At 42.2% G+C, this 24,386-nt stretch overlaps 1 protein-coding gene across 4 annotated transcripts in view; it reads right to left on the reverse strand.

Moving 5' to 3' along the window:
• The window catches only part of CEP162 (centrosomal protein 162), a 76,016-nt gene extending 52,082 nt beyond the window's left edge, over window positions 1–23,934 (reverse strand). For 2 of the 4 annotated variants that reach the window (XM_084827020.1, XM_084827019.1), the window contains exons 1-6: window positions 17,538–17,622; window positions 15,650–15,760; window positions 9,629–9,755; window positions 3,102–3,254; window positions 1,952–2,101; window positions 1,059–1,245 (exon numbers count right to left, since the gene is read on the reverse strand). In XM_084827020.1, coding sequence (XP_084683146.1) covers window positions 1,059–1,245; window positions 1,952–2,101; window positions 3,102–3,254; window positions 9,629–9,755; window positions 15,650–15,709 — 677 coding nt within the window. In that variant the 5' untranslated portion in view covers window positions 15,710–15,760; window positions 17,538–17,622. Of the gene's footprint in view, window positions 1–1,058; window positions 1,246–1,951; window positions 2,102–3,101; window positions 3,255–6,374; window positions 6,489–9,628; window positions 9,756–15,649; window positions 15,761–17,537; window positions 17,633–23,779 lie in introns of those variants that run through there. The other 2 variants (XM_084827022.1, XM_084827021.1) reach the window with 2 other exon arrangements.
• Window positions 23,935–24,386: the final 452 nt, after the last annotated feature.

Raw genomic sequence — 24,386 nt, forward strand, 5'->3', positions numbered from 1 at the left:
CTTTCATTTGCTGTGTTAAAGTTCCTTCCATGAAAGGGATCCTCTGAAAATGCATAATCTTAATATATCATAAAGGCTTGCTTGAATTTGTTCTAATAAATAGATCTTAGATGTCTTTCCTCAGATAAATACTGGGAGTTTAATCCAATAATTGAATAAACCAGGGAAGGCTCATCTGTCCAAAGTGATCCATGCTTTAATTACTTTGTGTTTGGATTACTGTAACACGCTGTACATGGGGCTGCCTTTGAAAAGTGTTCAAAAACTACAAAGCATAAAATGCGGCTGTTGGGCTGTTCTCTGGCATGTGCTTTAAAGATCATATCTCACTGGCCACTACACTGGATTCCAATTTGATTCCAAGCACAATTCAAGGTGCTGGTTTTAACTTATAATGCCCTAAATGGCTTGGGGCCAGGATAGCTGAAAGACTGCCTCCTCTCATATGAGCCTGCCTATAATTTGTGACCTCCATGAGAGGTCCTCTTGTATGCCCCATCACTGAAGGAAGCAATTTTCAATGTCTGTTTATTTATTTATTTGTTACATTTATATCCTGCTTTTCCCCTAAGGAGCCAAAGGCAGTGTACACATAATCCTCCTCTTCTTCCTCCTCCTCAGTTTATTCTCACAACAATCATGTTAGCTAGGTTAGGCTGAGAGTCAGTGACTGACCCAAGCCACCCAGTGAGCTTCATGGCCAAGTGGGGAATAGAATCCAGGTCTCCCGGTCCCGAGCCCTAGTCCACTACACCACACTGGATCTCTGTTGCAAAATATTGCAAAAACACACTTTTGCAACCAGAATCATGGATATAAGTTTGCCATAGCCAGAATATTTGATTTGCATAATGTACTCAGAGCACAGAATTGGGGTTTCATTGTTAGAAAAACATGGATGTTTTAAAACATATGTATTTATTAACAATCCTTATATATCACTTAACATGATAAAATCTCTAAGCAGTTCAAATTCTGCTTCAGACGCTCATTGCTGTGATTGTTTCCAAAGCATTGAGTTCTGATACTACTACCACTGTTGCTCTCTTTTACTTTACCGTAGAAATATTTGTAATGCTTCCGAATCGTTGGAGTCCAGCTCCTTGTTTAACCTTGAATAGTCAATGGTAGATGATGCTCCTTTCTCAAGGTCAGCAAAGAACCTCTCCTTTTCCTCTTCTTCTTCCAAAGTATCCAATCCAGCTACTAAACAATTCTCATTAGGCCCCACAGCAACAACTGAATCTAAATTGTAAAAGCATCAGAATATAAACAGTAATACAAATATATAAATCAGTACGGTCAATTAATATGCATTCATTTTCATCAGGGGATAATTATGGGGGAAGACTACCTAAAAATGTCCAAACATGGCTTTAAATAAGACAATGCACAGATCTATGCTATCAAATGCATGGCTTGATCTTACATGTATCCATTCCAAAGCACAGATTCACAAGCACTCAGATGCACACATCTATTATATGTGGCTTTGTATTCCAATGTATTTCAACAGAGGAAATAAATCTAGGACTACAAAAAAATGAGTGGGTAAACTGGTTCTCTCAACAGAAATCAACAGGGAAGAAGTCTTGGATAGTAGGAGAGCTGTGTATATACGCTAGCATTTCTTTGGTTAGAGTGAACTGCTGGATTGGAGCAATTATATAATGGGAGCAATTCAGATAAACCTAAAACTCTACTGATTTCAATAGGACTGAAATGTGTTACAATCTCTGGACCAATCCCAGCGTGTTTTAAATTATGGCACCAGTGTAAAAATAAATATATAACATTTTTTTGAAGTGATCAGTTCAGTATTTTTACCTATTCAGCATAAACATCTGTTTAAAGACACACTGTAACATATCCTGGGATATGCTGGATACTAATTGGCTAAAATATAGTGGAGTGAGGGAGAAGGAAGTTGGAGTGTCTCGAGCACTTTTACCATTAGTTTCCAGGCTATCTCTGCTTAAAGAGACAGAAACAACATTAGGTTGTTGGAGCTGAATGCCTTCTGCATTATCTTCATCTACTTCCACAACAGAATGAGAAAGCCTTTTTGACTTCAGAAAGCTACCACTTGTGCCACGTATTCCTTAGAACAAAGAAGGGAAAAGGAAAATATTGGTATCAAAGTCTATACTGGAACACATGAATATTTTGATGAAGTACAAGTCTACTGCATGATCAAGATCTCAAAGAGCACTTAGCTGGTCAATACAGTTTACATATTGCTTGCAATATTTAAAAAGCCACATGAGGGGTGGCAACATGAAAATGAAATTAATACCCCCTCCAATTCACACACAAAGCACATGGGGCTCTTTAGATCCCAGCTATTGATCTTTGCTTGACCACTCATGACTCTATTGTAGGTCAGCATAATAACCTGGCAACTTCACTTTCCAGATTATTGCTAAAAAACAACAACATATATCCAGTCCCTGTTAGCTCCACAGTGACCTGGTTCACATGATCACCACAGCCCATGGTGGCTTATTAGCCACAGTGGGTTATGGTGCCCACAAGCGCCAAGTTGTTGATCCAAGCCCTCACTACGCCAGCTTATCATTATGTGCAAACCCAGCAAGGGTGGGTTGTTGGGGTGGTTGACAAGCTACCCAGAGCCCATGGGCTGTTTTAGGGTTGCGGGTGGCTTGTCAACCACCACCACAACCCACCCTCTTGTACGCAATGAGAAGCTACAGTATGCCGTCGCCGCACCTCTAATATTAAAACTGGCAGCCGACGCCATAAGCCCTACGGGGAAATTCACCCAAGATGACTTCTTGTTTCATGCATGCTGTCTCACTGTCAGCCGCTGTTCATATCTGACAGCTAGGTATCCCCAAGGGTTGAATGTTCTATTAATAAGTGGTTGAAAGATGAACAATTAGGTAAGTTGTAAAGCAAATAACTAAATTCATACATAGTCCAAGAAACAGAGCCCTGATTACTTAACTAAGCCCATCTTCATCTTGGTTGTAAAAACCAACGAAGTTCATTCAGAAGAGACACTTCTTATGAATAAGGTGTGTGTTTCAATTTTTTAAATTAAAAAATATCACACAGAAAAAACAGAGTAGATTTGTTACCCTCAGTATCGTCATGGCTGTCAGTAGCAGGAATTTCTTCTTTGTTTAAATGTATACTTTTCTTTGCATTAAGTGATTTTTCCAATGTATTGTATTTAGCCAGTGCCTTGCTGCAGGATGCGCTTGAAAAAGGTTTAGGAGTAACTACTTTAACTACACATAAACAGTCACAAGTGTTTATGAGTAATGGGTTAGGGGCCAAAGAGAAGGATAAATAATGTTATCAAGCTGAAAAATGACTCAACATGCAGTTATTTTCATATTTTATATCGCACATAATTAGGCAGCTCCTCTAAAAAGATCATGCCTTTTTTGGATTTAATTATGCTTGATTGAAAAGGTATATATCTCACACTACAAGTAGCATTATACATTTTCATTTGACTTGAAAAGGAATCTGACTGCCCAGTATGAAAGATAAATAATAAATAAATAAATAAATAAATAAATAAATAAATAAATCAACTGGATGCTCAAGTACGGTTTGCAGTGAGACTTAGCTATCAAAATGGATAATAAGAAAAGGTAGTATAACTGGTATGCTACTTTGCCAAAAATTGCACTGAATTTGGTGCACTGCCAGTTCCATAACTATGGAACTGGCAGTGCACCAAAGCACTGCCAGTTCCATAGTTATTTCTAAAATGCTTTCCCACAACTCAGCAGACTCTGCAAGAGTGAGGTAGTGGCTCAGACAACAATCCAGAAGCCTAAATGTCAATATCAGCATCACACATTGATATATTACACCCTTTTTAATGTGCAGCTCCAATGCCAACACAAGCTGTCATTCCTTTCTGAAAAGTTTAATTCACTAAGATGTTTCAAAGGAGTCAAAGGATGCTAACAAATACAGAAGAGACCATGAAGCAATGGGTTGGATCCAAGCTGTTTCATACTGCAAACTAAAGTATTGCTTAAGGAAACTAAATCCAAATATGTTCTCCATGCAAGTGGTAGCATAAAACTTGCAGAATTTACCTACATTTTATTTATGTATTTATTTAAAATATTTGTAGTCCACCTTTTAGGACAAATCCCTCCCAAGGCAGTTTCTAAATTTACATCATATGAACAATACATTTTAAAAACATAAAACAACTTACTAATAAGATTAAGAAGTTATAAGAGTAACAATAACAGTAAAACAGGTAACATAGCCCAGTAAAAACAAAGGGTTTTATCCAAAGGTGTCATTCCACTGACATAAACATTCCCATCAGCAGAAGGGGGAGATTCCCCCCCACAACCATCCCCCCAATAAAATTTGCTCCAGAGAGCTGGGAAACCCTTTGGAGCATTATTTTTGGGTGGCTCCGAGGGCTGCAGGAGTGAGGGAAAAAGTTCAATTGTGCTAGCAGGGACACAAAATGGGTTTCTAGTGCCCACTTAAAGGCCTACAATGATGGGGCCTGATATGCTTCCACTGGAACCAACTTCAACAAATGTGGGGCCACTGCTGAAAAGGCCCTCTTCCATGTGCCCGCCAACCTAATTGTTCTCACAGGCAGGCACATAAGTAGGGTCTCAGATGCTGATCTAAGAGTGTGAGCAGGCTGATATAGGTGAAGGCCATTCTTCAGGTAACTTGGTCCCAAGCTTTTTTTGCAGCTTTAAAGGTCAATAACAGCACTTTAAATTGGGCTTGGAAACACACTGGCAAACACTGTAATTGTTACAATATGTGTATCACATACTCTGACCACCTAACCTCCACCAGTACTTGGGTGGTGGGATTTTGCACCAGTTGAAGATTCTGAACCTTTAAAGACACACAGAGCACATTACAGTAGTCCAGCCTGGATATCTCTAGTGCATGTATAACTGAGGCAAACTTTGTCCTTTCCAGATAGGGTAACAGTTGCCATAGCAGCCTCAGCCGGTGCCTAGTCACCACTACCACCTGAACTTCCCAGTTAGTGTCAAGGCCAGGAGAACACCTGAACTACACACTTGGTCCTCCAAGAAGGAATGGAACCACCCTTAACACCGTGCATTCTAAGCTCAACCCAGCTAGATGGTCCAGAAGGATACCATGGTTGATGGTAACAAAAACCACTGGAAGATCCAGGAGAACCAGTAGGGTTGAACTGCTCCCATGCATTCCCTGGTGTAAGTCATGAGGCTCTGACAGTGCAAGGTTTCCCCATTCAATTTTGAGCAATTTCCCACTTCTACTGTAGCCCTGTATGGTCAGTAGGTTTTCCCAGCCCTCTGGAGAGGTTTTCAATGGGTACAGGGAGCTGCAGGGGAAAGGGAGGATTTGTGTATGAGCTGCTTTCCACTCATGCAACTACTGGATACAACCCATAGATTAGTGTTTTTTTACTTCATAGTTTTCTTTTCCAAAGGGTGTTAAAAGTAATCTAATTAAGCAAGAGAGGTAATGTTTACACTATGCCAAACCTACAGTTGCAGGATAGCCCTCAATCATCCAGTGCTTCCAGTACAGGGTTTTGTAACTTTACAAACTCCATCTCTTTCAAAGCAAAAGTTGGAATTCACACAAAACTGGAATACTATAGTCCTGTGCAGACATTCAATCCAACCTACAGTGGAGGAACCAGTCCAGGCCCCTGCGACATCCACGCAATGGACACCATGTTTACATAGGATCTTGCATACATACCACACAATTTGTACACAACCTATTGTGCTCAGATTGCATAGTTCAACACTGCATGACAGGCCCCTATGCAAACACAAAGACATTGGAGGAGACCATGTCCAGGTTGAGCTTGCTCAATCCTAGTCCCTCACTAAACATTAAACCATACATCATCTTTGTTCATGAAACAAAGAAAGATTACAGAACTATTTCATAGTACATACAACTACTTCATAGGAATATAGAAACTGCCTTATACTGAGTGAGACCAACTAGCTCACTATTGCCTACCTGAGAGGTACTTGCCACCTTGAGAGGGAATCCTGAAAGGCAACCTATATAGAAATAAAATAAATGCTCTGACAGTAGCTCTCCAGGTTTTCAGACAGGCATTTTCCCCAGTCCTGCCTGGAGGGGCCAGGGATAGAACCTAGGCCCTTCTACATGCAAGAGGAACCTTCCATTTTGACCAACTCATTCCTGCTAGGTTGTTCTCTAATTATTTTTGGCAATAGCACACATAATTACTAAAGCCATCTTTGTTTGATCAGAACAGCTACAATCAAACAAAAGAAACACATTATTACTGGGGAGGAATTGATTTTTACTTGCAACACAGCACAACAGCTAGCTGGTATCTACAAACAGGGAATGTAATCTAGTACCGGACTGGTTATTTGAAAGGAGTATCTTCTTTTCACCATCTTCAACCATGTAATCTTTTTCCCCAGTAAATTTCTTCTCATTCCCTTGTTTGATAAACTTGTTTGTCTTAGGAACTTGAGCAATCCAGGGAGGACATAGAGAAAAAAATTACGATAGTGACCAAAAAGCAAAAACAAACAAGTCCAAAAAAGATTTAATCAAAGAGGAAAAAAGAAGCACTGTTCAGATAGCTTTGATTTCTTTTTTAACACACAGAGCGTGGAAGTCTGGGATTGGAAACAGCCTTGCTTAACAACAAAGGGATCCAAGTATACTATCGCAATAAGCTGGTAAGAGATATATTTCTTACTTAACATAGCTAATAATTTCTTCAAGAATGTCTCAGTGTATGAATAAGAACTATTACACCTTCCATGCAGCCACATAAGTGGCTTGTTTCACTGAGACTTCTGTTCTCAGTGAACACTGCAAATCCACCTTTCCCCAATCTGAAGCTAATAAGAATATGGGAGTTCTCTCACCAGGCAGCACTGCATTTGACTACAGTGTGATTTGGCTTGCTTTCTACTGGTGTGCTAGCACTAAGATTAGGGAGGCTTCTTGTAGGCATTTCACACAAAACAAAAAAGTCTTCTCTTGACAAGTAATTAACGGTACAATCCTATGCATGTTTAGACAAAAAAAAGTCCTACGACTCCAGCATTCTCCAGCCTACATGGCTGGCTGGGGAATGCTGGGAGTTGTTGTTGTTGTTGTTGTTCAGTCGTGTCCGACTCTTCGTGACCCCATGGACCATAGCATGCCAGGCCTTCCTGTCCTCCGCTCTCTCCCGGAGTAGTACGACTTTTTTTCTTTCTAAACATGAATAGGACTGCGCCCTAAGGTGCCTTGAATTATGCATATACCTCATTGCAACTTTCAACCTGTTGTCGAAGTGCTGCAACAATGTTGATAGATACTCCTGTCAGTCAATGCAGAATGTCTATAGCAGTAGCAGCAGCAGTAACAACAACGTCTCTTTTGCTCATGGAACAAAACGTAGAAACATTAATATAAAACCAACGGCATGGTTTAGGTTTTGATTCTCAGACCATGTGTTCCTCTGGAATCTTAGTGACTGTAGTTGAACTAATGCGATGTTGAGCATCTCAGTCTATGTATCATATACTCAGAGCAGTCCAAAATCTAAGGCTGCTTAAACTAATAGGCTTGGATCCAGAGATCCTGGGAGTAGACTCCCACCCACTTGATGTTCCCACTGACCAAAGGAGGTTGTGATTTTAGCTTATTTTTCCTTCTGTTCCTCCATGAAAATCTGCTCCACAGGGTTGGGGGACCCTCCAGAAACATATAGGAGGTGATAGACTGGATTGCAGGGGAAGGGGGGACTGGTGAAAACTGCTGATGGATCAAATTGCCTTCCATGAACAGAAGGAGCACTTCTATTTAAAGAACAGCAGGTCTAGATCCAGGCCATAGAAACAAAGACCACAAAACAAAAAGCCAACTAGCACCTCAGTCCTAAACATCTTCACTTGCTCTATTCATTTGAAATCAACACACTTCAAAATATGGGTGCTTAAGATCGCAGTCTAATGCTGAAAATGCTGTAGAAACAGATTTACAAATGCATCATATAAAAAGATGAGGCCCTTAGAGTAAGACTTTGCACAGCAAACATAATTCTGCGGACTTCATGAAAGCAATACTGTGCAGTTCAACATGGTTTTTCTCCACAACTGAAAAATAGATTTTCAGATTTGATGGGAAATGCGTGGCACACTATCTAGAGAAAATAAACCAAGTTTCTTCCCATAATTGTTATCTGTTTGGAAATATTTGATTTCCAACAATCCTAAAACTTACTTTGTTCTTCGCACTTCTTGTTCCTAATGTATAGCCAAGTTTGGTCAGAAGACGGATGAGAAACTAACCATTTATCATACTTGTGCTTGCATGCAGGAATTTAGAGCTGTATATTTACACAGACAATACATAATGATAGATTACATACAGCAAAAGACACTTGCTCATCTAATATATGGGTCTGTCAGATCTACACTTTGGATAGAAAGTAAGCAGGAGGATTGCTGTGCTTTACAGGAGGGATAACCAACTTGTGATCCTCCAGATGTTTTGGCCTACAACTCCCATCAGCCCTAGCTAGCATAGTCAATGGTGAGTGATCATGGGAGTTGTAGGCCAAAATATCTGGAAGGTCAGAAGGTGCCCACTCCTGCTTAAAGTATCCTATGCTATTTCAGCTCCCAATGAATATATGAACCAAATCACAGTGAGATCCTTCACATGCTTACCCAGAAGGAAGTCCCACTGAACTCAATGGGACTTAATCCCAAATAAATATGTTTAGGATTGCAAGTGTGCCTTCTCATTTTTGCTAGTCTGTAGTAGCCTAAATGTAGAAGTAATTAAGGAGACAGTATTCATGCACTTTGAAATACTCCAGAAGAAAGAAGAGGAACAGACTTATTTATAGGTTAATCAGATCTCCTTATGGATTTTTTGAATTATTGGCAGTAATAAGAAGGAAAAGGTACGACTAGAATACAGCTTAGAATAGAAAAGAACTTTGTATTGGCTTAACCTATATTTTTCAGACTTCCAATTATGCTTGCTCTGAAATGTGATTCATAAAAGATACTGGCTTGAATCCTAAAATAAGCTAACTTAAGGAAGCTCATGGAAGGAGTGTTTCCCCTCCCCTCCTGCTCACTGCAGCCCTCTGCACCACATCCCACATTGTTCAGGAGGGGCCCTGACCCTCCAGAAAGGTTTTTTTTTTGGGGGGGGGGCACAGATGGCTGCAAGAAGGAGAAGAGAATAGGAAACTTTCCTTTTCTGAACTTCTTAGGATCCAAGACACTGATTTTAATTCAGAGGACATCTTATGTGGTAGAAAGTAGCTTCTGCATGCAGAGCTGCTATTTTTGTCAAGAATTCAGCTTATGCAAAACCTTGCACAGGTAAATTCAATCTGCATTCAGAGCATTATGTTCTGCCTACAGAGGCATCTTTCATATACTTAATCATGCACATTGCTTCTGCTATAAGTATTTTGAATGTAGCAACACATTTTTCAAAACTGAAAATTACTGTGTTGGAGACATGAGCTGCTATGCAGTAAAAACAAAACAACAACAACAACAACAGGGATCGACACAAAAGGCTTTGACTGACACCTTGTGGCCACAAATAACAGAGACATTACACAAAACAGAACAAAATTCACTACCATCCTCTGAATCTTCCTCAGATATCCACCATGGCACAGAATGCTTCTTATTCCTAGCCTGTCCAATACTCTCAGGAATACTGGATTTCTTCTTTGGTTCATTTCCAAGCGAATCATCTGAAAGAGACTGAATTAGAAACAAAAATCACTTGTGCTGTTAAAGTTTATTTTTGTTGGCTCCCTGTAAATAGTGCATGATCCAGCCAAAGTTAAGCATGTTTAAATCCCACTGATTTCAAGGAGAATTAAGTATGTGCTTAAAACTCAGTGCATCTTAAAAGTAAATAACTTTGGCTTGATCATATCCATACTGATTTGTTGAAGGACCAGAGAAGTCATATTATAATGATTAAGTAAAATATTTGTGCTATGTTTCTAGCCTTTTTTCTTGTATTTTAGTCTACACATTAGTCTCTGACAATTCTCCAAAGTTTATTTTCCATCACTGCCATTTCCAACAATGGAGAGTCTGCTTCCCATATTTGTGCTGTACGTGTATATAAATGTGGATGTATATGTATATATGTTGTCTGAAGGCTAGGTATTATTGCTGAAAATTATATCACAATATTTCCGTACAAACTCAGAGGCTCGTGGAAACGTAAAAACCAACAGATTTATTATGGCATAAACTTTTGTGGACTAGAGTCCACTTCATCAGATGTATGAAGTTTTATCCTCAATTGGCAGATATATACATACATGGTTATAGACTGGGGTGGCGGGTGTGTGTGTAAATGGTGGAGTCAAATGGCACTGAAATCCAACAACAGTACGTGACAATTCTATGCAAAGCTTTAAGCACAGGTACCATTCACGTGGGTAGTAATTGGTGATAACACACAATCTTTCCCGCATTGCTAAATTAATTAATACATGTAGTGGGATCTGAAACTATTATCTTGATTCAGACTTAACTGGGTGGACTCAAACTTCTTGAACATTTCTAATGCAGCGGTTTCACACAGTTGTCTTCCTTTCAGGCTTTGTAGGAGAATGGCAACTATCAAGTCAGCAGTGGTATGTCCTAGGAGACATTCCCACGGGTTTCCTAGAAGCTAGCTGCAATGTGCAATTCTAAGAGTTTGTGGGGTTTGTTGTCTTTTTAACTTAAAAAAAACTTTAGATTTTACATAGAAGAGGCATAGTAATAGCTACAATTGTTCTACCAGTGATATCCAAATTTGACTCATGGGAATCATAAATATAAAAAAGGTAATAAATGTAATTTATTTATTTTTTTTCATTTTTTGCAACATTATGGCCATGTGTGGACGATCAGGAGGGGAAACAAGGCAGTATGGGTTGTTTCCCCCACACATGCTGGTCACACGACCGACATTTCCCTAATTACCCGTGTTGCATCATGGGTTGCTCTGTCATCTGAACGTGGCAGGGAGGGGTAGATTCTCACCCACCCCACAACCTCTACTGCAAGCCATGGGTTGTAGGGTGGGTAAGAAGACACCCCCACTGCACCGTGTGCTGGGTTCGGATGACGCAGCATCAGTAATTAGGGAAATGATGGTCACATGACCAGCACGTGGGGGGTGGGGGGTGAGGGGTGGGGGGTGGGGGAAACAACCCATACTGCATTGTTTCCCATGCTAATTGTCTGAACCCAGTCTGTAAGAACCTAGTAAGTAGTAGGTTTTTTTAAAAACACAGTCTGAGGTGAAAAGTCCCACACTGACCGTTTTTGTACCTCTAGCAGAACCTGTCCACATACTCTGAGGATTCTATCTATAACTATGTCCTGAACACTACAACTCCTACTTTTAAAGCATCTCAAATGATACATACCTATATGTGATCTTAGGGTTGAGATTCACAACCCATTAACATGACAATAGTCTTATCACATCTGAACTTTATCATGACATACAGTGAAGAAAAGACCATTACAGGAAAGGCTACCTCTGGATGAATATCTGAAAAAAAACTAGGCCATTGCATGCTTATTAGCTTAGCTCTTAGATTTCCAATCCAAATGTGCCTATCGGAGGTCAAGATCCCTAAAAACAAAATCCCCTGACCTTTATCTTTTTTAGAGAAGTGAATAGGTAAGGACTATAAAGCCAGGCTTACAAACAGCTACTCACCTGGGTTGACTAAGAATTCACTTTAGGAAAATAAAGCATCTGTAATCTAGAAGAAAGCTGGTTGGGTTTTTTAGCCCTTTCAGGCTGTTCATGCACCATAAATGGCTAACACAGCCTTCCCCAACCTAGTGCCCTCCAGATGGCTGGCTGTGGCATGCTGGGTGTTGCAGTCCAACACATCTAAACGGCCCCAGATTGGGGCAGACTGGGCTAACAGGTATGTGTGGGAAGGTGGGCTAGTCAAATAGTTTGTGAATTAGTCGGTTTTGTGGACCTATTTGGCAAATTGCTTAGTACTACAAGGCTATCGCAATTTAATTTGTTTAAGGCCAATACATGTTGCATATTTGTACATGGAAAGCACTTCCGTATATGAAAAAGTGTGCAGTCTACATGTAGATCAACACATTTTTATTCTTTATTTATAATTTTATTTATACGCTGCCCTTCCTCACCAAAGAGCCAAAGGTGGCTTATAACTTTCATAAACACAACAACATACACAAATGCCATCAAAAACTTTCTAAAAGCACAAATACAACAAAACCATCTGCAAAAAGACAGATAACACAAAAAAGCACTTGCCTATACACCCAAAACTTGCATGTGCAATTGTCACTCACTGAGAAGGTTCAGATATAACACCAAATAATGATTTGCAAAGCCATACTTTGTTGTGAAATCTGAATGAACACCATATAACAAACTGTGGTTTGTGAGAAGCCAGGATCAAAAGCCATGGTTTGAAACTGTGTTTTTATGTTATACCCAAACTGACAATCCATGATTCAGGATGTTGCTCCAACCTTGGAAGCCAATACTTGGAACAGCATCCAGGGATTCCCGGGAAAGGAAGGAGAAGAAAGAATTGGCATAAACCATGCTCTACCTGTATGTCTGGAACACAAACCATAGTTTGAAGTCTAAACTATGGTTAGTGCAAACCATGGTCTGGCCTTGCAGCTAAACCAGGCCATAGTGATCTCCATGCAGGTTGCAAACCTTTTCTTGACAGCCTTCCCCAACCTGGTGCCCTCCAGATGTTCAGCTTTCATCAATCCCAGCTACAATGGCCAATGGTCAGGAATGCTGGGAGTTTTAGCCCAAAACATCTGGAGGACACCAGGTTAGGGAAAGCTGGTCTATACATTCCATGTAGCGAAATATAGCATACGGAGCAGGCCTTCAGTAAGTGATAAAGATAAAATAACAGTGTATATTTTTACTCTTCCAAGCTATTGTACTATTCAGGGAAAGGATAGATTTTCTTTTTTAATATAATTTTAATGTATAGCCTATAAATAAAAGAGTCAAAGTTAAGTTCTGGTTTTTGAAGCAAAGCACAAGTATTAATGCAATACCATGCCCCAAAACAACGAGTTGGGAGCTATTGACAGGTGTCTGATGCATGTTCTGTTATCACTTGCTATTTCTTTTGTGACTAACTGCATCCTCTGTTCAGCAAGTGGGACTTGGATGATGCTGATACTCCTCAGAGTATTGTAACTGAAGAAACTGAAACCTCCCCAGATGTTGTGACTGAGATCTGGAAACCTTCTATGTCGAGCCATCTTGTCAACTTCAAATAGTAGAGTAACAGCTGGGGAAGAAAACACTTACAGAAAAATTGCCATTATAGTTCTCTGATATATCAATTGCCCGATCACTAACATAAAGAGAAATATTAAAAAAGGAAGGAATCTCCAAGACTTTCTAACTGTACCCTTCCAATGCTGATTTAACAAACAAGGGCACTCTGTATGGATATGGAAAAATATGGTGTACACAAAGCAGTTGGATAAAGGCAGATGGTTGTTATTAGTAAGTTAACACACAGTGATAGCAGCATTTAAAAGTTCACATGTAGTAATAATTAAATCAACCACATTGCCTCATTAATGATGTGCACTATTAAGTATTTTCGAGATCACGACGCTTGAAACTCTGCATGGTTAGAAGTATCACGTCATTGTCATCATCCCACACACTTTATGTGCAAGACTGAAATTGCTGTTTATTTGGTCAGTCACTTCTGACTCTTTGTGACTTCATGGACCAGCCCACGCCAGAGCTTCCTGTTGGCCGTCACCACCCCCAGCTCCCCCTCCTTGTCCCTAATATGAATAAATAGGCTGGCTGCATTAATGTCCCTGAAGTACACTAAATATATGGGTACAAATTTCCAAAGAATTAGGAGCAGATGGCTAGGAGTAGAAGGCATGGAGGGACAAGGCCCCACCCCAGCCACAGCAATACATAAGTATCTGTTCTATCTCAGACAACAAACATCTTTGTGTGCGTGTACACACACACACACACCTGCTCTCTCTCCCAAGCTCTTTCTTTCTCTCTTTAAATACAAACACATATGCTCATATATATCATACATACACACACGTACACCGGGGGCCAAATTTGGCCCTCTGAAGGTCCTAGTTTGGCCCTCCTGGGTTCCTCAGATGGCCACACTCCATTCCCCTCACCTCACCCCTTTCCCCCAACCACTGATTGTTTGGTGGTTTCCTGATTTTTATGTTGTTTCTTACCCTATCCAAAAAGGTTGAAATGCCTCTCCCAAGGCTTGTTACTGTCAGTAAGAGCTTTATGCTAAAATATGCTGGTATGTTCCTTCAATCCCCTTCTTTCCTCCACAGTTTCTAAAGCTCACCCCAATAATGTATTTTCTGTTTCCAAGAGTGTTAGGGACCCCGGTTTCTCTAATCCTCACCTCTTTAACCTCTCACCCCACACACCTAGCAGGCTGAACAGTCAACACGTGTCTGTGGCCTAGTTTAAATTGCAGAGTCAGTCTCTGAGAGATCAGCATTAATTTCCCCTCAAATACAGTTCTCTCTGCAGGCTCTAAAGATTTTCAATATTTTCCTTGCTTGTTTTTTAATTACAATTGCTCTACTGAGTTACATTCCCCGATGTAATGAATGTACATTTTAAATTCTTGCTTGTGGTTATTAAATTTGCCATTATTTAAAGATGTTTGTGTGGTGTGGATTATTTGGGTTCCCCGTCTTTGCCAAAGGCACACTACTGCCAAGGTTAAAAGACGCTTTAATTATTTATTTATTTCATTTATATCCCACCTTTTCCTCCAAGGAGCCCAAGGCAGCATACATGATTCTTCTCCCTTCCTCTCCATTTTAACCTCACAACAACCCTGTGAGGTAGGTTAGGATAAGAGTCAATGACTGTCCAAAGTCACTCAGTGAGTTTCATGGCCAAGTGAGGGCTAGAACTCAGATCTCCTGAGTCCGAGCCCGACACTTTTAACCTCTACACCAGACAGGTCTCAATGAATGTCTTTAGAATGTGCACAAGTTTCTACACATATTTAGAAGAAGCACATTTGGTAACAATGTCCCAACATCCAACACAAAATGGTAACTTAAGAAGAGTTTTACTGACTCATTGTTCTCAGCCATGGATCTCACAATGACCAGCAGTAAAAGGGAATGCAATAAAGGATAACTAATTTGTGTTGTAACATCTTACATATACACCCTCAGAACATAAATAGCAGCTTGGTCCATAACCCACTTGAGCAGAAATACTCAGATTTAGGCTAGCTTATGCCTATTCACTTGAATGGACTACAGTTGTGATCTTACCCACAATTAAATACACAAATTCTGCAGTGTAGATTCATGTCACAAAATACAGCATTTTGGTAATGGATAGCCAAGATCTACATTGACATGCAAGGCAAGGCAAATAGAGCAGTAGTGGGACAGCTTTGCGCTACATGCTGCTAAACATATTGGGAAACCCTCTTGATGGAGCTAGCGACTGACACCAGACTGAGGTGACGTTAGGAGATGGGGACACTCTGGAAGCCCTTAGAATGGGGCAATGGCAGGGTGGTATTACACTTAAAATATACACTTAAAGAAAAAGATAGTTGTACCTCTTTCAAGAACTTTTCAAACAATTCGTCCGAGTCTTCTTCTGAAAATTGGTGAGCCATAGTCAGCAACTGGGTTTAAACTCCCAAATCACTGAAATTACTAAGCAGACACTAAAATGAAAAAGCAAAATGTAATTGCTGCAGCAAAGTAATTATTACAAGAAGGACCACAGCCTTAAAATGAAAACTCTTCTCAGCCAAGCTTCTATCCTTGGGGTAGACTAGCCTTCCCCAACCTGGTGCCCTCCAGATGTGTTGGACTATAATTACCATCATTCACAGCCAGCATGGTCATGCTGGCTGAGGATGATGGGAGGTGCAGTCCAACACATCTGGAAGGCACTAGTTTGGGGAGACTGAGGTCAACAAAAGCTCCTTGGCACGCAAATATTTTTTTTGTTAATTACTTTGTAAAGAGCCATGAATGCTGATGGCCCTATATAAATAAGCAAGCAAGCAAGCAAGCAAGCAAACAAGATTAGTTATATCTAAGAAGCCACTTACTCCAACCAACACTACAAAAATGGTCCTTATTATTGGATCATTATGAACTTATTTAATATAATGAGAGCAATCTTACGTTCCCTAGGCAGCATCTGGGGGAGATCGGATTTTTCGGCTTCTCAGCTATGATCTTGTAGACAGCACTACGAGCTCATAGCTGGGAAACTGCCCCAGCTATATGAGGACAGAGAGAACCATGGTGGCTGCCCTTCCATGCCTGCCTGTGCTTGTAACACGGAGCACGAAGGGGTGAAAATGGGGTGTTCCTGGGGGTGGAGGTGGAAGGAGACCACGGAAGCAGTTTTAGATAGCTTCCTCTGTGGTCTTGAGCCCTGTTCCCACCCCCTCCCTGATGCCACATTAGGAAGAAAGTGCAGGGCGGCTGCAGCATGGAGGAAATTCTCTCCTCCATGCTGCCTTGGCCCTGCATTGGATAGGCGGTTGCCTTCGACTTCAAGGGAGGTCGAGGGCACTTGTCTATCTCTATAGGATTGTGCCCTAAGTCTAGGCAGCATATTTCATAGCATTGTGTTACTTGGATATCTCCCGAGTTACTTTCTAGCTGTACAGTTCTCATATATGTTTGCACAGATCAGTAAATTACTTAAACATAGGGCTGTGCACTGCTTCAGCCAGAAGCCCGAGCTCTGAGTTGAAGTGGGGTGCTTTCGGCCGCCTCCGAGGCAAAGCAGAGGGGGCCCAAAGAAGCCTGAAGTGAAGTGGGTTGCTCTGAAGCACTTCAGTGTGATCCAGAAGCCCAGCCACCACGCCGCCGCTATTGCCGCTGCCCAGCCCCCAGCTCCTTACCTGGGTCCTATGGATGCATGCCAGCAGGTGTCTTGTTGTTCTGGAGAGGGGAGGCCATTTTTAAAATGGTGACTCCCTGTATTTCCGGAAATACAGGGAATCACCATTTTAAAAATGGCTCCCCCCCCGCTCCAGAACAACAAGATGGCTGCTGGCACATGTCCAAACAGCTTAGGAGCTGGCGGCGGCGGCAGCTCCCCCACAGCACCGGTGGCTCCCCTGGAGCCAGCTCTCCCAGCAGTGCTGGTACTTGCGCCCTTGGTGGCACCGGCAGTGGCAGCTCCTGCCGGCAGCACCGGCTCCCCTGGGCCCAGGTAAGGAGCTGGGGGCTGGGTGGTGTGTTGGGGCGGGGGGGCTGAAGCGGGATTTGTATGTCCAAATCCGGCTTCGGCTTTGTAGGCTGAAATGAGTCAGCCCCCCGCCCCCAATCAGCCCGAGCTGAATTGGGTCTGCCTCAGAAGCCCTGAAGTGGCCTCCGAGTCCGATCAGGGGGTCCATGCACAGCCCTACTAAAATACTCCCCATAATTGAATTCCACCCGCTCTCATTACAAATATAAATTCATTGGCACACTTACCTGCCAATGAAGAATTGTTCCTGTGCCAATACAGATGGATGGACAGAACTACAGAAGACTTTCTGAAAGCAGTTCAGGATCCATGGAAAAACGTGCTTTATAAATAAAAAGTAAATGATGAATGTCCAGATTAGTTCCCAATATGACACTTTAAAGCTCTTTCAATATGACAACTGCTTACACAAGGTGTTCCCCAGAACAAAACTGTTTTACTGTTTTAAATTGTACTGTTGTACATCACCCAGCATGGCTGGGTGACCAGCCAGATGGGCGATGAAGAAATTTAATAAAAAACACCCCCCCCCCCAATTTCTATATCTGAGTGCTCAACTGATACCTACACAGCACATTGGTAGCACAATACAGAACAGGAACAAGTGCACAGAATTAAATTAAATATATTGTTATGTAAGCACATGAAAAAAGTCTTAGAAAACATGGTAAGAAGATTACAAAGGCACCTTTCATGACACATAGTGTAATCTGCCTTTTTAAAGGGTACAAGAAATAATATTGAATTGCTTTACTGACAATGCATACAACTAAGCAAAGCAAGATTTTTTTAATCTCAGGCTTTTGTAAAAATTAACTTCAGTTTTCTTCATAAAATGTATCTGATTTTCCTATGCACTGTGCAGGTATTTCTTTCTACAAATTTAGCACAGTGCCTATAAAGCTGTAATGATATTTTGAGCTGAAAGCAAGAATCCAGTCGTTCTACTAAACCCAACAGTACTACTGAAATTATTAAGATCAAAGGCTTTTGAAAATTCCAACTGCATAGACCCAATCCTAAGCAGACTTACATGTACGTAGATCTGATCAGGGCTAATCATGGGTGATAAGAATAGCCTTGCTTGGTCAGATCAAAGATCCATCTAGTCCAACATTCTGATCTCCACAGTGAGCAGCCAGATGCATCTAGTATACAGAGCTTACAAGCAGTATATGAAGTTGAGGGCCATCTCCTCTTCTTTGTCCCTCAGATACAGAATCCATTAACTATCATTTGTTGTTGTTCAGTCGTTCAGTCGTGTCCGACTCTTCGTGACCCCATGGACCATAGCACGCCAGGCCTTCCTGTCCTGCACTCTCTCCCGGAGTGTGCTCAAGTTCATATTCATTGCATCCGTGATGCTATCTAGCCATCTCATCCTCTGCCGTCCCCTTCTCCTTTTGCCTTCAGTCTTTCCCAGCATCAGGGTCTTTTCCAGGGAGTTTTCTCTTCGCATTAGGTGGCCAAAATACTGGAGCTTCAGCTTCATTATCTGTCCTTCCAATGAGCACTCAGGGTTGATTTCCTTTAGGATGGACTGATTTGACCTCCTTGCAGTCCAGGGGACTCGTAAGAGTCTTCTCCAGCACCACAGTTCGAAAGCATCAATTCTTCGGCGCTCAGCCTTCCTTATAGTCCAGCTCTCACAGCCATACGTTACTACTGGGAAAACCATAGCTTTGATTAGACGGACCTTTGTCGGCAAGGTGATGTCTCTGCTTCTTACTATGCTGTCTAGGTTGGCCATAGCTTTCCTCCCAAGGAGCAAGCGTCTTTTAATTTCATGGCTACAGTCACCGGCTGCAGTGATCTTGGAGCCCAAGAAAGTAAAATCTGTCACTGCTTCCATTTCTTCCCCTTCTATATGCCAGGAAGTGATGGGACCAGATGCCATGATCTTAGTTTTTTTAATGTTGAGTTTCAAACCAGCTTTTGCACTCTCCTCTTTCACCCTCAACAAGAGGCTCTTTAGATCCTCTTCGCTTTCTGCCATTAGGGTGGTATCGTCTGCATATCGGAGGTTGTTGATAATTCTCCCAGCAATCTTAATTCCGACCTCTGATTCATCCAACCCGGCATTTCTCATGATGTACTCTGCATATAAGTTAAATAAGCAGGGTGACAATATGCAGCCTTGTCGTACTCCTTTCCCAATTTTGAACCAATCGGTTGTTTCATGTCTGGTTCTTACTGTTGCTTCTTGACCCTCGTACAGGTTTCTCAGGAGACAGGTAAGGTGGTCTGGTACTCCCATCACTTTAAGAATTTGCCACAGTTTGTTGTGATCCACACAATCAAAGGCTTTAGCGTAGTCAATGAAGCAGAAATAGACGTTTTTCTGGAATTCTCTTGCTTTCTCCATGATGCAGCGAATGTTGGCGATTTGATCTCTAGTTCCTCTGCCTCTTCGAAACCCAGCTTGTACTTCCGGTAGTTCTCGGTTCGCATACTGCTGAAGCCTAGCTTGTAGGATTTTGAGCATCACCTTGCTGGCATGTGAAATGAGCGCAATGGTGCGGTAGTTTGAACACTCTTTGGCGTTGCCCTTCTTTGGAATTGGAATGTAAACTGACCTTTTCCAGTCTTGTGGCCACTGTTGAGTGTTCCAGATTTGTTGGCATATTGAATGCAGCACTTTAACAGCATCATCTTTTAGGATTTTAAATAGCTCGGCTGGAATACTGTCATCTCCGCTAGCTTTGTTGTTACTAATGCTTCCTAAGGCCCACTTGACTTCACTCTCTAGGATGTCCGGCTCAAGTTCAGTGACCACACTATCATGGCTATCAGGGACATTCAGATCTTTCCTGTATAGCTCTTCTGTGTATTCTTGCCACCTCTTCTTAATCTCATCTGCTTCTGTTAGGTCCCTGCCTTCTTTGTCCTTTATCATGCCCGTCTTTGCACAAAACGTTCCCTTGAGATCTCCGATTTTCTTGAAGAGATCTCTAGTCTTTCCCATTCTGTTGTTTTCCTCGATTTCTTTGCATTGTTCATTTAAGAAGGCCTTCTTGTCTCTCCTTGCTATTCTCTGGAACTCTGCATTCAGTTGGGTATATCTTCCCCTTTCTCCCTTGCTTTTCGCTTCCCTTCTTTCGTGAGCTACTTGTAAAGCCTCATCAGACAGCCACTTGGCTTTCTTGCATTTCTTTTTCTTTGGGACGGATTTCGTTGCTGCCTCCTGAACAATGTTACGGACCTCCGTCCATAGTTCCTCAGGCACTCTGTCTATCAGGTCTAATCCCTGAAATCTGTTCCTCACCTCCACTGTATATTCATCAGGGATATGATTTAGGTCATACCTGAACGGTTTAGTGGTTTTCCCGACGTTCTTCAATTTAAGCCGAAATTTTGCAAGAAGCAGCTCATGATCTGAGCCACAGTCAGCTCCAGGTCTTGTTTTGACTGACTGTATGGAGCTTCTCCATCTTTGGCTGCAAAGGACATAATCAATCTGATTTCGATATTGACCATCTGGTGACGTCCATGTGTAGAGTCGCCTCTTGTGCTGTTGGAAAAGAGTGTTTGCTATGATCAGCATGTTCTCTTGGCAAAACTCTATTAGCTTTTGTCCTGCTTCATTTTGTACACCAAGGCCATGCCTGCCTGTTATCCCGGTGATTTCTTGACTTCCTACTTTAGCATTCCAATCCCCTATGATGAAGAGGACATGTTTTTTTGGTGTTAGTTCTAGAAGGTGTTGTAGGTCTTCATAGAACCGATCAACCTCAGCTTCTTCGGCCTCAGTGGTTGGGGCATAGACTTGAATTACTGTGATGTTGAATGGTTTGCCTTGGATTCGTACTGAGATCATTCTATCATTTTTAAGATTGTACCCCAGTACTGCTTTTCCCACCCTTTTGTTGACTATGAGTGCTACTCCATTTCTTCTAAGGGATTCTTGCCCACAATAGTAGATATGATGGTCACCTGAATTAAATTCACCCATGCCTGTCCATTTTAGTGCGCTGATTCCCAAGATGTCGATGTTCAATCTTGCCATCTCATGTTTGACCACCTCCAGCTTACCTTGATTCATTGATCTGACATTCCAGGTTCCTAAACAATATTGTTCTTTACAGCATCGGATTTTCTTTTCACCACCAGACACATCCACAGCTGAGTGTCCTTTCGGGTTTGGCCCAGCCGCTTCACTCTTTCTGGTGCTACTTGGAAATACCCTCTGCTCTTCCCCAGTAGCATATTGGACACCTTCCGACCTGAGGGGCTCATCTTCCGGCGTCATCTCTTTTAGCCTTGTGATACGTTCCATGGGGTTTTCTTGGCAAGAATACTGGAGTGGGTTGCCATTTCCTTCTCCAGTGGACCACATTTTGTCAGAACTCTCTGCCATGACCTGTCCGTCTTGGGTGGCCCTGCACGGCATAGCTTATGGCTTCACTGAGTTACGCAAGCCCCTTCGCCACAACAAGGCAAATAGCTCTTAGCCATGATAGTTATTAACTATCATGGCTAAGAGCTATTAACAGATCTATGCTCCACAAATTTGGCAATTCCCTTTTAAAGCTAATAGCCATCAACAAATGGTGGGGTAGCGAAATCCCTAAGTTAAATATGACATCATACAGAGTAATACTTCCTTTTCTCATCCTGAACAAACTGCAAAACAACATTGGGTGATCTCACATTTGAATATTAGGAGAGAAAAAATTCTCTTCATTCTTTCTATACTATTTGTAACTTTATGAATTTCAAGCATGTTCACAAGTTGTATTATTTTCTTTATGAAAAAGACTCAAGGACTTCAGCTGTTTTTGTAGGGAAATCGCGCCAACCTCTTGATCATTTTAGTCGCCATTTTCTATATTTTTTCCAGTACTCCATACCGATTTTGAGTTGAGGTTATCTGAACTTACACCATATACTTATGCTACACACACCACATTTAGATAATAGCAAAAAATATTTATTTTACGTACTGCTCCTTTCCTAATCTTTCCTAACAGTTTGCCTGTTGCACTGACTTAACATTTCAGTGACCTTTCTATTGTGATCCAATAGATCACAATCTCCTCCCAGCCCCAATTTCTTTTTCCCAAAGTGATCACATCTAATTTAGACTTCAACACACATTGAACTTACCTACAGAGGCTGCAATCGTAAACACACTTACTAAAGAGTATGTTTCATAGAACCCAGTGGGGCTTATTTCTGAATAAGTATGGTTAGGCTCAGACTGAATTTCATCTGATGTTCTTCTGCCCATTCAGTCTGGAGATATTCTTTCAGAGCTCTTCACAGTCTACTTGGGATTTTACTATCCTTAGTGACAGCCAGTGTGACAGAGTGGTTAGAGTGTTGGTCTAGTACTCAGGAGGCCTGGATTCAAATCCCCACTCAGCCATGAAGCTCACTGGGTGACCTTGGGGCTATCACTGTCTTGCAGCCTATTCTACTTCACAGGGTTGTTGTGAGAATTAAAAAAATGTACATCAGCTTAAGCTCCTTCAAGCAATCAAATGTTGTTGTTATTGCTATTATTACTACTACTAGTAGTAGTACTATTTGATGTCAGCTGCAAACTTGGCTTTCCCCCTCTAATTCTAGTTCACTTATAATTTAGCTAAATCCTAAACAGGGTGGTTTCTTTTCAAGAGTGGAGCATAGCCAATGGTGAGGGATGATCGGAATGGCAGTCCAACAACATCTGGAGGGCCACAAGTTCCCCATCTCTGCTTTAAACCTAGCCTCAGTTTGCCTTTGTGCAAAAAGGGCTTGTTCTGGAGCAGAAATAAAAAAGTGGGTTCAAAGGAGTGGTTTTCTGTGTTCTGGCATGGATCAGACAATCCCTCCACCCCCCACCCACATACACACCATCATCTGCTTTGCACATAGGATCTTAATCAAGTCACTTGCCTGTTTCCCTTTGTGCAGAATGGATTTGCGCAAGAGGAGAAACCCACGGGGTCAATGAAGTGGAAATGCGTCTTGGTGCTCATACCCTATTGCACCTGGTTCTACCTATCTCCCATTAGCTTGCCCTGCCCTCCAGGCACGGTGGACACCATCGTGCTACTGGGTCTCAAGTCTGACTTTAGGATTGGGAGACGTGTTTTGCCCAAACTCCCCTTACTCTGGGCCAAGCCATTCCTGGTGGCTTTCAACCCTGGTTTATGATTGCATCCAACCCCGGTTCTTTTGGCAAATCGGTACCTAGCTGCGTGACTGGTGCCACCGGGGGTTCGGCTCAGGGACGTATGAAGCAGAAGGGTTCATACGTCAGGATTCCCTCAGGAACCGCGAAGCAGGGAGCGCTGCTCGAGCTGCGGGGAACTCCCCCGCCAGCCCCATCAATCACCAGCAGCCCGCGAGGTGACATGGGCCGCCCTCCCCTCCCGTTGCCGGAGGAGCCACCGGACGAGGCCGCTGCCCGTCTGCCCCGGGAACTGACAATAAGCGAAGGCAAGACTCGCTTCGCTTCCAGAATCCCCTCCTCGGACTTCACCTGACGAGGCGGAGCTCTCCGCGGAACGGCACAACTTGAGCCCATCCACCGCAGGCGTCAGCGGAGAGGTTTCCTTGGAAACAAACTGAGCCCCCCGGGCCACCGTGGCGGAAGCGCTCCATTCCGTGATAGGCTACGTGTTGGTCACGTGAGACAACCCCCGACGGGAGAGGGAAAATATATGGAGGAAAAAAGCGCCTTCGCCGTCCGCTGTCACGTGGTATAAACGATTTCTCTCTTCGCGTACGACAACGTGACTGCAGACGATGGGAAGGAGGGAGCATAGAGCACAGAGATAAGAAAAATTAGAATTGTCTCTATGGGTGACTTCCGGGTTCATATAAGAGACTCCATTTTAAAATGACGCCCCCCCGTCCCCCGTCCCCCCGACAGAAGATCAAAGTGCATGTATCAAAAAGCAAAGGTAGTCGTGTTGGCCATAAGGAAAATTCCAAAATCCATTATTAGTGTATTGACTGTATTAAGCCAACCAACGTATCACCCCCTCCAAAAAGATGTGTGGGTGGGGAATGTGCTCTTTTGGCTGGCCTAGTAAAGGAATTGCAATACCACGGATTTTGGAGTTCTTCATCTGTAGGCCTCCTCC

Source organism: Heloderma suspectum, chromosome 1, assembly GCF_057233095.1.
Source record: "Heloderma suspectum isolate Gila_16-S chromosome 1, 16-S_ref, whole genome shotgun sequence".
Classification (NCBI taxonomy): domain Eukaryota; kingdom Metazoa; phylum Chordata; class Lepidosauria; order Squamata; family Helodermatidae; genus Heloderma; species Heloderma suspectum.